Source organism: Crocodylus porosus, unplaced genomic scaffold, assembly GCF_001723895.1.
Source record: "Crocodylus porosus isolate Cpor-Errol unplaced genomic scaffold, CroPor_comp1, whole genome shotgun sequence".
Taxonomy (NCBI): Eukaryota; Metazoa; Chordata; order Crocodylia; family Crocodylidae; genus Crocodylus; species Crocodylus porosus.
This window is the reverse complement of record NW_017728911.1, coordinates 4,388,032-4,401,709: the sequence shown is the minus strand read 5'-3', so window position 1 is coordinate 4,401,709 and position 13,678 is coordinate 4,388,032. Positions and strand designations below refer to the sequence as shown.

Genomic DNA, 13,678 nt, shown 5'->3' with positions numbered 1-13,678 from the left:
ACCCTGCTCACCCGACATCTGTAATGATCAGGCACTTTAGTGGGGCTTTTATCTAATAGCTGATTGAATCAGCTTTAGCTAACCATGCCAAAAAGCCCTTCTGAAGCACTGGATCTATACAGATGCTGCAGAACTGGGTTAAAGTAATGCACTGCTTCTTTCTGTAAAGCATGAAAGCGTGGTCTTTGCAGGGCGGGGGTTAATGTCTGAAAGCAGAGATCTGACACATAAAACCAAAACCACCATGACTCATGGATGCTGAGCATCCACTAATTTTTTACAATGGGTGCTTGAGCCCTGGAGCACCCATGGAGTTGGCGCCTACACTACCCATGCCAGCAGCCTCACCTTCCATACACCCTCCACATTGTGGCACTCACTTCAGGACCAGAACAACTTTCTTTAATGCCTCTAAGGACACCAAGCCCTATAATACTGATTCTCAACCAGGTACTGGGACTGCCAGATACTTTGAAGGATGCCACAGGGTTTGAGGAGATAAGATGTAAGAGGATTAACAGATAAATGCAAGCTCAGGCTTGCTCCTGCCTGACTTATCCCCTACCCAGATTGCCTAGCCCCTCTGCAAGGAGGTAAAGGCTGCCGCTGTAATACATAAATTAGTTTTTGAAACTGAGTGCCATTCAACTCATAAAAGTTATGGAGGGGGCCCTCAGGTCACAGGAGGGGTTCTTCAAGACCAAAAAGATTGAGCTCCCATTTGGATACTAAAATAAATGGCCAGGTTTTCAGAAGAGCTGAAAAATCCAGAAATCCAGCCCTGACTGGGAATATTGTGAGTTTGAAGCCTGAAAAAATCTGTTCACAAGCAAAGTCCTCTGGAAAATTGTACCCACAGTGTGAAGTTGTTGATTATGGAAGATGAGGCTGTAGGGGAGAATCTGGTTTTGCCTGTGCACTAAAATGGTGGTGTGAATTTATTGATGCTCACACACCAGATCGTGTGTCCTTCCCTGGAGTATCAATGCAATGCACATGTGTGTGTACGCACACCCACCCCTGCTCCGGTTTACATAAGGCTTTCCTGGAAATACCCTACATAAAGAACACATGCACGAACACAAGCAGCACGCATGAGATTTCCCTGAAGAGCTGCTACATGCAAGACACACACAGCCCTAAGTTCACACGCACCTTTCTATGAAGTATCATGTATACAGAACACAAACACACACACATGTATGTAAGCTGGTTTCTATAGAGTACCCCTGCAGGTAGTACACACATGTCTCAGATCCCATGCCCTTCCCACAAGTTACCTTCAGCTCTAATGAAGAGGCTTTATTCTCCAGCTCGGTTTTCTCCATCTCCTTTGCTTGCCTGAGGTGCCTTAAGGCCTGTTCTCTGCAAAAACAAGTCTCTGCATTAGCTCCCTGAACACCGACCTCCATTGTCCCCAATGCTGCACATTCATTTATATGGCAGTGTCCATGACCATGTGCCTGGCAGGTCAGTTCTGTCTCAAGAGACTCCAGTCCCCTACCATCCCACTGACTCTATAGACCAAAGGGATGGAGAGGTGCTCCAAAAATGGTATGCAGAGTGCTAACAGAAGGATGCTAACAGAGGCAGTTGAAGTGAGCACAACATCCAGTGAGGGACAGATCACTATGCAGGTAGCAATGAAGGGAAAGGTGATATGGCTTCTGGGAGCCACCATGTGTACAGAAGCCTTGTGTACAGAAAACCCATCCTGCAAGGCCTGGCCACCAGGAGTATCCCTGGGCTCAAGGGGGTCTGACCATGCCCCAGAAATCAGTGCACGGGACTCTCCAAGCACAGGTCCCATGAGGACTGGAAGGAAAGTCAGCCACCTCTGCAGCACCACACCCCTTCCCCGGGGCCCGTGACCCATGCAGGGGCTGTGGGGAGGAGAGGCAGCTCTCCAAGGAGCAAGGGAATGTGGCACAACTTGGAGCCAGATTAAAAATACAACAGTCTCTAGCAGATCCCTGAGGGGGCTGGGGAGGACTATGGGGAGGACAGAGGGCCTTAATGCAAGGATGCTTTGTGGGAGGGAAGGGAGGGGGGTGGGGGTCTCACTGGGTTTTTTTTCACCTCTACCTTTCTTTCACAGCTTCCCCAGGGCCCAATCCAGCCTAAGCAGTGCAGGGACTTCACTGGGCTAGTACTACCCTAGGTCCTACCATCCCTCCTAAAAAGGGTGAGACCCATCTTGTCTCTCCCGCGCCCTGGAGATCTGGGAAGCACAAGCTCCTACCTCATACCCAATATAAGACTGTCATTACAGCCCACAATCCAGCCCTCAACCTGGCTGCTCTGGGTGCCACACTCTGCTCTTTAAATCTAATGCACTGACTCCCAGCAGTTCCCATCTGTGCTGCAATGCTCTCATTCTCAGCTCCTGGAGAAGCCAGAGTAGGGCATCCTCAGCCCAGGGCTCCCATGTGGCAGGATTCTCTTGGACAGCCTTCTGCTTATTCTGGAAGTGTTTGCTTTTTAGCCAGGATTGGAACAAACCACCCTCCTGGCACAGCCTGGCACTCTGGGTGTATCTAAAGGGCAGGAACTGTATGGAGACTTGCAGAGAGATGACTCATCTCTAGCTAGGTACATGAGTCCCATATGAGAGACAGCTAGGTTACACTGATCCCAGCAGGGGAGCACGTTGGAAGGTATGTCTCAAATCCAGCTCTAGGCTCATGGGTGCAGAGAGACAGCTGCCTGCTGAGACACTTATGACTCCACCACTAAGCTTCTAGTGAAGTCTCTTGGGGACTGGTTTTCCCAGTGCTGATTGCAAGGTTAGCTTTCTTGGTTTCTGTACAAGTGGTGGCTCCCAGGAGTTTTTTGGTACGTGCTCAAGAAATTGCCACCCTTTCACAATCGGAGAAACCCACTCGTTCTGACTGTCAGAGCAGGAACATCTCTTTGGACTGAACCACAACCCTGAACCCCAGTCTCCGGGTCACCCATCCCACCCCAAACTCTAGGCTTCTGCTTCATGTCCCCACATCCTTTCCTGGCATCAATGCCCCAGTGATGCTGCTACTCATAAGGTGACTGCAGCATCCGGAAAGAGGCACAGGAATGTCTATCCGCAGTGGGATAGTCCACTTCTTTCCCAAGTCTGTCTCCATTGTCTTCATGAGGGAGATGCTCCCACAGCCCCTGAGGGGAACAACTTTGATCTATGCAGAGCCAGGCCAGGGGAACTGAGCCAGACCAGATTGAGATTGAAGGACACACATATGCACTCACCTCCACATCTCACTGCAGGTCTGTGTGATCCTGCCACTGAACCATAGGGGTAGAGGGGAGGAGTAGGGGTTGGAGGTATCCATTTACAGACCTGATTCATCCCTGGTATGACTGCATTGGACTCTGTGGAGTTATGCCATGGATGAATTTGGTCCATGGACATGCACATGTTGGCGAGTCTCCACACTGGAGATGGAGCAGTGGCTCACATGACTGAGTGCTACATGCAACTCTGCAAGGGGGGGACACTTGGCACTTCATTGCCCCAACAGCAAAGCCTGCTAACTACACACTTCTCAGCCAGCTCTTGCTCCAGAGAGGTCACGTGTTGCTCCAGTCTCAGCTTCTCCGAGCTGCATTCAGTGTACTGGCAACAGACAGAAGAGAGGTTAGTGTCAGTCTCTGAAGTCACCTGCTTCATACCTGCCCCCTACCATAGGGGACAGGCTCTGATGGCTGAGTCCTGTCATATCATTGCTTTGGCCAGAGGCTGTTGTCTCTCTCTGCCAGGCACTCCTATCCAGGTCTTTGCTGCTACATAATTAGCTGAAGTCTGGGGCCTTTTCAAGTGAAGACTGTGGGTCAAATTGGGGCTGAGGCAGACCTTGACTAACAAGTAACCACCTAATTCCATAATTTGCCCTAGACTTTGTAGCTTGGTAAGGCAGCTGAACCATCCACATGCTGCCACAGAAACAAACACCAGTGGTCAGGGAGTCCCAGTGAGAGGGAGAGCCAGCATGGTCTAAAGGAAGAGCTACTGGACTGGGACTCAGGAGTCCTGAGTTTTTTTTCATGCAGACCTACAGGGCAACTCACTTCCCTTATCTGTGCCCCTGTTTCCTCTCTCTTCCTTTCCTATTGAGACGGTAAGCTGTTTGAGCCAGGGTTTGTTTCTCTTGATGTGTCTCTACAGCACCTAGCACAATGGGGCTCAGGTTGCAATGAGGCCTGTAGGTGCCAGTGAAACACAGAGAGCTCCCCCTGGGTGGGACATCACACCCTTGGCAGGTTCTGTACCTGGCTTCTGGCAGATTCGAGTTCTAGATGTTGTTCTTCCAGCTCCGTGTCACGTGCTTTCAGTATGCCCCAAACCTTCTTAAGCTCTTCTTGGACCAGAACCAGCTCTACATCTACTTCCTCCAGGGAGGCCTGAATCACAGAGCACAAAACACTGGTAAGATTCCCCTTCAATAATAAGCAGGGCAGGAGGAGCAGGGAGCCAGAGGCCCACAGGGAACACTCTACATCCACATGCATTTGTGTAACAGCTTGCAGATATCACACCAATGGACTTTAGAAACAGGTGCAACGCTCAAACCACCACTGGCTCCTGGTTTCACAACACAGGCTGCTCTATTTAAGGTCAAGCAACAGGTGTTGCCCTGACTGTAGGTTCCCCACTGACCCCATCATTGGACTTGGCCAACTTAATGTGTTCTTAGCTCACAAATGTCCACATCAGCCAATGTCAACCAACGAAGTAGCATCAAACTCCAGAGCCAAACTCCAGTAGCATCAAACTCAAGATAATCCATGGCTAAGTCATGCCAGCTCATAACACCTAACCACCTGCCACCCCCTAGAGCAGCAGTTACCAAACTGTGGGTTGTGACCCCAAATGGGGTTGCAACATCAGCGGATGGGGTTGCAGGGGTGAGGGGCTGTGGGTTGGGAGTAAGGGGCCAAGCTGAGGAAATGGGGCCATAAATGGGATCATGCTGAGGAAAAGTTTAGGAAGCACTGCCTTAGAGAAAGTGGTATCAGTACAAAAGGAAGGTGGATTCCTCACTCACTGACTGCCCATGAGTCTTTACACAGCAGCAGTTTTCAGCAGGATCTATTCAGTCAAGGAAAATCCTACCCATGAAGAACTGCTGAACCTCAGAAAACTTTCCCCACCTAGGAATGCGTCTCTGAGACACTCCCATAATGAACCGTAAAGGCCAAAGGTGTTCATTATACAATGGGATCCCCAATACCTGTGTGGGGGCATATTAAAGGACTGGATGGTCATGGGCAACAAAATGGCAGCCTGATATTTGAAATCCTCTGGAAAGGAAGCCACGTGTTATTCCGATAGCACTGAGGGCCATCAAATATTCCTAACAAGGACAAGCCAATGTTGCCTGTTCCAGTCATCAGGTCCTGTTACCAAGGCCTTCTGTCTGGTTCCTGGATTACTTAGCAAATAAGGGGAGACTCTACGGTGAGTGGGATTATTAGGTGGTTAATGTCTTTGTGTTCATGGGGAAGCAAGAAACATATTAAAGTTTTCTAGTTATCCCATCAGGTTCAGTGCAAAATAATCCACGCCCCCAACACACACACACGCACGGACAGAAAGTCCAGGAGCTCAGGCTTTAGCCTAGGACTGGGGAAACCTGGCGTGTATTTGCTCAGCTACAGGCTTCCTGTGTTGATCTTAGGCAAGTCACTTATCTTCTCTGCACTCAAGCTTCCTACCTGTTCAATGAGGATAACCCAGCCCTGCCTGAAGGGAGTGTTGTGAGGATAAACACATCAGAGATTGTGAAGTGCTTGGATACTATAGCCATGACAGAAGACCTCAGAGAAATAAATTGACCCCAAACACAGAGCACCAAACAGAAACACCCTTACTAAGGCTAATAGATGAAGAATGAATGGATATTGGGCCAGACCCTCAGTTGGTGTAAAGTGGGACTCTGCTGGTTTCCTGATGACCAGATGCTTTGGTCAATCAGGATATTAAGGATACACCCACACCACATCCCTAGCACCAGGGACGTCTGCTTCTCAGGACGCCACATCCACCTGCTCCCATTCACACCTAGAAACATGGCAGTGATCCTGCTCTGCAGGTGCCCTGCACGGCCACGCTTAGGCACCCTGGGGCAACCTCACTGCCTCATTTCTGGGTTTGGCACATGCAAGTGGCAGCAGGTACATGGGGCATGCTTGAAAGTGATGTCCTCAGGAGTGCCAGGGATATAACCAGGTGCCCACTTCTCTGGGGACCTACAGGCCACATATGGCAAGGCTGAATGACTGGATACTGGGGCCACAGCTGAGATGGTGCTTTTCATCCTGTCACTCCAAGCATGTTAAAGCTTCAGTGTTAATATTCTCACCTTAAGGTCTCCAGACTTCCTTTGTTTCAGTTCTTCCAGTTCCTAACAGTAAAGGAAAAGAGACTTAGCCTCCATACCTGTCCATACACCTTCACACTGCTCCTAGCCCTGGCCAAGGGGAATTTCTCATTATGGAAAGTGGGTAGTTGACACCCAAGTGCATTCAACCCTCACCATTTCCCACTGAGATGCACACACTCCTCTCGATTATGCCCTGAATTTCAGTGATGGCTGCAGTCCTTTGGGGCAATGTGGATAATGAAGTCCAGGATGAAAAGCATCAGGACAAAAAGTTCTCAATCCAGGGGATGCAGCTACAGACCAAACCACCCTCTTTGCTCATCTCCCAGCAGTGAGGAGGATTCAGGTTTTTCTTGGTCCTTGAAGGACCTAGCTACCTTCCCCTTCTTGTATATTAGCTTCTTCAGTACCCCACCCTCAACCTGACCATTAAGAGAATCTCCTTCGACAGAGGCCCAGATGCTACTCTCTGTCCCACCAGTACAAGACCAGGGCAACCCCGTTGTCAGTGGATTTCCATCAGTGATAGAAGCATGTGCAGGCCAGATGCCACTTTGAGGAGACAACATTTTTTCATCCATCCCTAGGCAGGGACCAATGAGAAGGTGTCACATGCCATGAGAACCACTAGCCTTCTGAGATTTCCACCCACATCTTGCCCCCTGGAGCTGCTGCCTGTCCATACTGGCTAAAGCCTGCTACAACATGGTAGCAGGCTGTTTGGGGAATAAACCATGCCCATCTGCTTTCATTATGTCCGCATCAACCCTGAAATGAGGTAGTTAGGATGCCCTGAGGGGAGCCCCTGGTACCATGCTCAGGACCCAAGTTTCCAGCATGCTCAGGAGCAGCCAGGGGTATCTTCATCTCTTTTCATGGACTGATGTGTGGAGAGGGAGTAGATGGGAGCACACTGTCACTGCCAAGTGGCCATGTCTAGTGGGTTTATAAAGAGCACAGCACCTCTCTTAAAGCCCAGATCAGCTCTTCCTTTTCCTGCTGGGATGCCACCTGCCTCTGGAGCTCCTGCTGCAGGCTCTTCATCTCTGACAGGCTCCCTGAGTCCCTCGTTCCCCAGGAGCTCCCCATCACCAACTGTTCTCTGTGAGGATCTGAAAGCTGAGAACTGAGATAAAGGGGACTCCATTAGTGGACAGGATCCTTGTTCTGGCTGCATGCCTACACAAACCTGCACTCTGCCTCTGCCCCTGTTTAAAAGCAGGTCCCTTCCTGATCCTTCTTTGCCTCCCTTGAATGGGAGACCAAGAGCTTAAGAGCCCGTGAACAGGGAAAAATGGATCCGCTTTCAGTTTCTTCCCAGGTCTCTATATTCCCATTCTCTTCTCCCTGAGTGCTGGATGACCAAAAGACAAAACTGGCTGTGGGAGTACAAGCTGGGGAATGGGGTGGGACCTGGTGGCCAGGGTAAGAGAGAAGCAGGCAAGACAAAACTGATGGACACTCAAGAGACAGAGACTCTCACAAATGGCGTTGTGGAGAAGACACAGGATGATCTGTCTCTACATCAGCTGCTTCAGTGTCCCCAGGTTCTGCTGGGAATGTGATCTGATGGAAAGAAAATATAAAGATGTCCTTTGAATGAGTCAGGGAGGGAGGCAATTGCATCTCACAGCTGCTAATTTCCCTACATGCTTCCCACACTACGGTCTTTGCAGTAGAAGCTCAGGGGCCTCCTGTGCCTCTGCACCAGCACCCCATCTGTGACCTCCAAGCCTCCAGTTCCTCCAAGGATGTAGGCCAACAACACTAAACCCCAATCCACACAGGGAAACTGAGGCGCAGGAAAGTACTGTTTCAAGCCCAAGGTCACAGAGCCAACCAAGGGCAGTACAAAGAGCAGGACCAGGTCTCCTGACAGCTGGGGCTGTGCTTTAACCATCAGACCAGGCTTCTTCACTAGGTTCTTAGGTAGCTATTAATTCCTCAGCTGTAGCTAGATGGTACATCAACCTGCACACAGAACTGGACAATGATGCCACAGGGCCCAGTTTCAGTGCCACTCTGACCCATATAACTGCTCCCAGGAGATGGTTAAGGAGCTGATCATTGGTGATCTGCTACCACCAGCTGGTGCAGAGTCAATGAGATACCTCTGTGGTATGAGGACAGGAATGTAGATACCATCACGGGATCAGGGCTAAAGTCAAGCAGGGTCTGACACATGAGTGTGTGTCCCCGTGTCTCCTGCATATATGTAACAGTACTTTCTAAGAACAAAGTGTCACCTCTTTAGCTCCAGAGGGAAAGGGCTGTGTAATCAGAGCTACAACAGCTTCATTTGTAGTTAAGCAGAGAGCACTAGCAGAGGGTGGCCAGATTCAAAGCACATGCATGCCCACATTGTCCTGATTCCACCCAGTGGCATGGGACAGTGGTGTCTAGATACCAAGATTCCCTCCCGGCCCAGAGAAGCAGAGCAGTATCAGCCCCAAGTGCTCCAAAATCTGAAGAGCAGAATGAAAACATGTGGCATCGCCTTGCTGTGCCATGAGTAGGAGGGCGGTTTCAGCACCAACAGATTGAATACACTTAGCTTGAGAGGGCCCATGGACACTGATCTGGAGCATGGTGTAGACCCAGCTTGGTCATCACCCCCAGGATGGTACCGACCTGCTGTGGGGAAGGAGGAGCACCATGCTTGCTCCCAGCCTGCAGCAGCTGCACTTTGCGATGCAGGTCCTGACTACGGGTCCTTTCCAGTTCCAGCTCTTGCTTGCAAGCCTGCAGTTCAACCCGGAGGAGTGAAGCAATGTCCTGCTGCCATAGTGGGGAAATAAATGGGTTACATGAAGAAACACCCACACCACCCTGAAAAGCCATGCTTGGAGGGAGACTAGAACACCTGAATCTGAGCAGCACTGCTGGCCCATTTGGAAAGCTACAGTTGCAACCCACTGAGCAGATCACAGGGCTAGGCATAAACAAATGGGCACTGAATCCAAGGAAGGAAATAATCACTTTATTTCTCCAGGGCATGGCAAAGCCTGGGGAGCAGAACTGCCATGCAGGACATTTAAATACATTATAGCTCTTAGCACCATCATTTGATTTTATGTTTGCTTTTAGGGTCTACTGCAGCTCAGACATGGACTCTCACTGCGGTACTGTGAGAATTAGAGAGGTTCCAGCCGACAGAATGCAGATACATATGGACCAGTAGGTGCTCACCAATAAAGCTTTGGTACATGAATGTCTTAAGGTGATGTTTAATGGGGGGGAGAAGCTATGATGGCGATTAAGGAGCTTTCACACCTAAAAGAGGCTACCATTAAGGAAGAACAAACTTTTTGTGCTCTGAGACATAATAGTGGGATCCCAAAAAGACAGGTGTTGTTATGGGTTCAAGAGCATGAATACCCAGAGGGATGTGGCTCACAGAAGTCAGGACCAGCAGGGTCACCTGCACCTCCATTCTTCTCTCCAGGCTAGCACAGGTGCCAACATAAAGATGCAGTGCTGTAGATGGACTAAGAAGGCATCACCAAACTGTATGATAAGGCAGCTCTGTTAACCAGAACCTAAGGAGGGACTCCCCTTGGGTTTTTAGTGAGCAGAGGAGTTCCTACTCCAGGCCCTTGAATCTATCTGAAATGACTCTGGGCCCATACCACTCCTTGTTGAACTGGGCTCATGGAGAGAGGAGCAAAGTCATTCCTACCTGTGACCTCCTGATCTCTGCCACCTTCTCAGATTTTTCATTCTCTACTTGCTTTACTCTGTCACTAGCAAGAAACAAAGGCATAGAAACAAGTCGATTGATAGATCTCACTTTCAACATCATTCCCAAGAGTGTTAGCAAGAAACAAAGGCATGGAAACAAGTCAATTGATAGATCTCACTTTCAACACCACTCCCAAGAAGACCATCCAAGAAAGAAATTCATGAAACCAAGAAGGAACCAAGAGCACCTTGGTACGCATCCCTCCCACTTAGACCCAATCCTATACAATTGTCAAAGTCAAGCCAATGGGAGTTCTGCTATCAGTTTTCACAGTGCTGGGTCAGGCCTGTGATGAGAATCAATATGTCATGCTTAGGAGCTTGGGGTAGCTTGCTTCAGGTGTAATAGAGGTAAAATGAAAATGCCCTCCAACCATGGCCCAGGAGACATTTGGTCAACTCTGATAGTCAGGATATAAATTCATCAACCCCTTTAACATATCAGAGTTATACAGGGAATGAATTTGATCCCTTTGAAAAGATGATGCCTGCATTTCCCATACAGCCTGCCCTGTAACATGACACTTATGACCTGGCTGACAGCACTGTTGGATGAAGACCCAAAGACTTCCAATTGTTTTAGCCTCATAGGGTCTTACACACAAGGGGAAGTTTCAAGCTTTTAGGTGCCTCCAACAGGATGGGGCCTGGACTCTTCAGTCAGCATGAAGAGCTGCTTTCTGCTGGCTTCCAGACCAGAAATTTCTTCCACCACCTGCAGGGATTTCCTAGCTAGTCAGTCTAGGTTCTGTAACATCACATCAGCAGCAAGAACTTACTGGGTTCCCTCATTCTCTTTGTAAAGGGCCTCCTGGTCTGAAGTCCTCTCAAAGCTCAATGCCTGCAGAGACTAGACAAACACAAGACATTCATTTCAAAGTAACCAGGGGCATTTTCTTCCCATACCTCAAATCTGGCATTTTTCCCACCTTAGCAAGCTCCTGTATTTCCCACAGCTCCTGCCTCACTGGGTTTGTCTGTGGAGATGGAACATGGAGAGCTTTCTCCTCTATGGCATTATAGGCTTTAGCACAGTGAGTCCATAAAGCCTTTTGCATGACTCCCATCTTTGTATTTACCTCTCAAACTCACTTGTTACCAGTCTTGCAACTGGCCAGAGCAGTAGCTGGTATTAAAATAAAAGGATTGTAAATGGTACCAAGTTTGATCTATAGATGGGGAAGCTGGCCTGGACAGTCACTGTCCTGTTCTACTGTGACTAAGTCAGATGTTAAATGGGAAGTATGAAATGGGTCAGAACCATGTTTCACCTTGGATTCTGCTCCTCAATCCAGCCTGTTCTGGTAACTGCCTGCACCTTACATCTCCTGCTCACCCAGAAATATAGCATGTGTCACTGGGATGCGAAGCAGGCAGGGTTTCTTGCTGTCTGAATGACCCAGAACACAAGATGTTGCATTCAAGGGTGGTTTGTGTAGGGAAGGTGAGCGAGAGACACACACAGAACAACTGACTCTTAGGTAAGGTTCTCCAGCCTGGGCTATGCAGGAGATCAGATGACATGAAAGTAATGGTCCCTTTGCAGCCTTGAAAATCAAAAAACCTCTGCGGTCTCCTGGGAGGGCACGGGGAAAAGTATGTATATATCTGTGCTTACTGCATTCGCAGACAGATCTTGCTGTTGTACCACCTGGCTGGCCTTGTGATGCTCCTCCAGTTGCCTCAATAAGTCGCTGTTTTCTTCCTTCAAGCTAAGGGAGGAAATGTGTTTATACATTTACACTACCAGCTGAGATTTTTGCCAGTCCCTGAAGTAACTTGGAAACACAAATCACCCCAGCTTCCACTGGCTCATCTGCTCCTCAGCCACCTTAACCTTCACTGGGATAGGTGTTCCCAGATCACTGAGGGGCTTCAGAAAGTCCCACCCTGGAGCACCTGGGCTATCCCTTCTGAGCCTGAACTTTGTCATCTTCCTTCACATGAAGAGCAGTGGTGTTTCTACCTCAACTCCCGATTCCCCACTACCCTGCAATTTATGGAGTTGTTTATGGAGTGCAAAGGGAGGGAAGAGAGTGTGTGTTGCTGTACTAGATGGGTGATTGACATCCATGCTGGGCTGGTGTGCCGACTGCACTGCAGTGCCAGGCAGCAGGCAGACATGCAGCCCTTTTAGACACAGATGCCACAACCTTCTAATGCTTGGGAGATGATACAATGGTGGGCCAGAACCTCCCACACACCCATGCAGAGGGTGGGGTGTGTATAACCCAGCGCCTGTCCTTCCCTGCACAATCTAAGATATTGCAGAAGTCGCTCAGGCATACAGACACCCTCCCAGTTTTGGCACCATAGTGCCAATGTCAGCTCCCAATCCCATGACTGCTGTCTGATGTAGGACCTAACACATGTACATGGGGACACAGTGCTATAGCACTGGGAGTGAAAATATTCCTCTTTCTACCTGTGCATGGCACCTTTCAGCTCAGACAACTCCACCTCAAGCATCTCACTGTCCCGCAGGATCTTGGCATGCTGCAAGGCACAAGAAGAGAGGAGTTATGTTTTGTAAGCAATCTTACAACCCCTTGGCTAGTGTGTGGATCACCAGTGGAGGATCTGCTACATAAGACCTCCTTGATTCTGATTTTTCAGCTCTCTGGAACTGGTTGGACAATTTAGGAAATCGTTCTATTTTGCTGAAAAATGGGCAGGAAGGGGCGGGGTAGGGGGTTGGAAGTCACAATTGTTCTGTTCCTCTCTCACCCACTTCAATGTTTGTTTAAGGAGCATCTCATCTCACTTTGATATGCTGGTGCTGGGCATCTTAGTGTCTAACATATACAAGCCAGCAGTAAGTCCTTGTTGCAAAGGCTAACAGCATACTGGGCTGCATTTGTAGGAGCATTGCCAGTAGATCAAGGGAAGTGATTATTCCCTTCTGTTCTGCACTGGTAAGGCCACATCTGGAGTAGTGTGTCCAGTTTTGGGTCCTCCACTTCAGAAAGGATGTCGGCAAATTGAAGAGAGTCCAGGAGAGGGCAGTGAAAATGGTTAGGGGGCTGAGGAACATAACTTATAAGGAGAGGCTGAGGGAACTGGTCTTATTTTTAGTTTGAAGAAGAGAGAACTGAGGGAGGTTTAAATAGCAGCCTTCAACTACCTGAAGCATGGTTACAAAGGGGATGGAGCTGGACTGTTCTGAGTGGTGGCAGATGACAGAACAGGGAATAATGGTCTCCATCCTTGGAGGTTTTGAAGACCCAGCTAGACAAAGATTTGCCTGTGATGATCTAGTTGGGGATGGTCCTGCTTTGAGCAGGGGCTGGACTAGATGACCCCTTGAGGTCCCTTCCATCCATCCTCATTTTCTACGATTCTGAAACAGGCTGTGTTGTTCCGGAAACTGGTCTGGGTTTCTTAGCCTCAAATCCTGAGGTTTTGCCTGTATTAGAGAAGCTGTACCAGCTGAACTAAAGTGAATTAAAATCAATCCAGTCAAACTTGCAGGAAACCCAATTTAAACTGGTTTAACCCTTGCTTAAACAGCTGTCACTTGCTAGATAGTTCTGGGAACTGGCTGTGGGGGAGACAGACTT

The 13,678-nt window shown here is 49.0% G+C and overlaps 1 protein-coding gene across 1 annotated transcript in view; it reads right to left on the bottom strand.

Annotated features, from left to right (window-relative positions):
• Nucleotides 1-1,030: 1,030 nt before the first annotated feature.
• The window catches only part of LOC109308743 (myosin-11), a 28,606-nt gene continuing 15,958 nt past the window's right edge, over nt 1,031-13,678 (bottom strand). Inside the window, exons 13-24 of the mRNA XM_019533148.1 lie at nt 12,544-12,614; nt 11,737-11,830; nt 10,898-10,968; nt 10,057-10,120; nt 9,009-9,155; nt 7,861-7,943; nt 7,341-7,503; nt 6,357-6,398; nt 4,264-4,395; nt 3,537-3,610; nt 1,281-1,365; nt 1,031-1,045 (exon numbers count right to left, since the gene is read on the bottom strand). Coding sequence (XP_019388693.1) covers nt 1,031-1,045; nt 1,281-1,365; nt 3,537-3,610; nt 4,264-4,395; nt 6,357-6,398; nt 7,341-7,503; nt 7,861-7,943; nt 9,009-9,155; nt 10,057-10,120; nt 10,898-10,968; nt 11,737-11,830; nt 12,544-12,614 — 1,041 coding nt within the window. The remainder of the gene's footprint in view (nt 1,046-1,280; nt 1,366-3,536; nt 3,611-4,263; nt 4,396-6,356; nt 6,399-7,340; nt 7,504-7,860; nt 7,944-9,008; nt 9,156-10,056; nt 10,121-10,897; nt 10,969-11,736; nt 11,831-12,543; nt 12,615-13,678) is intronic.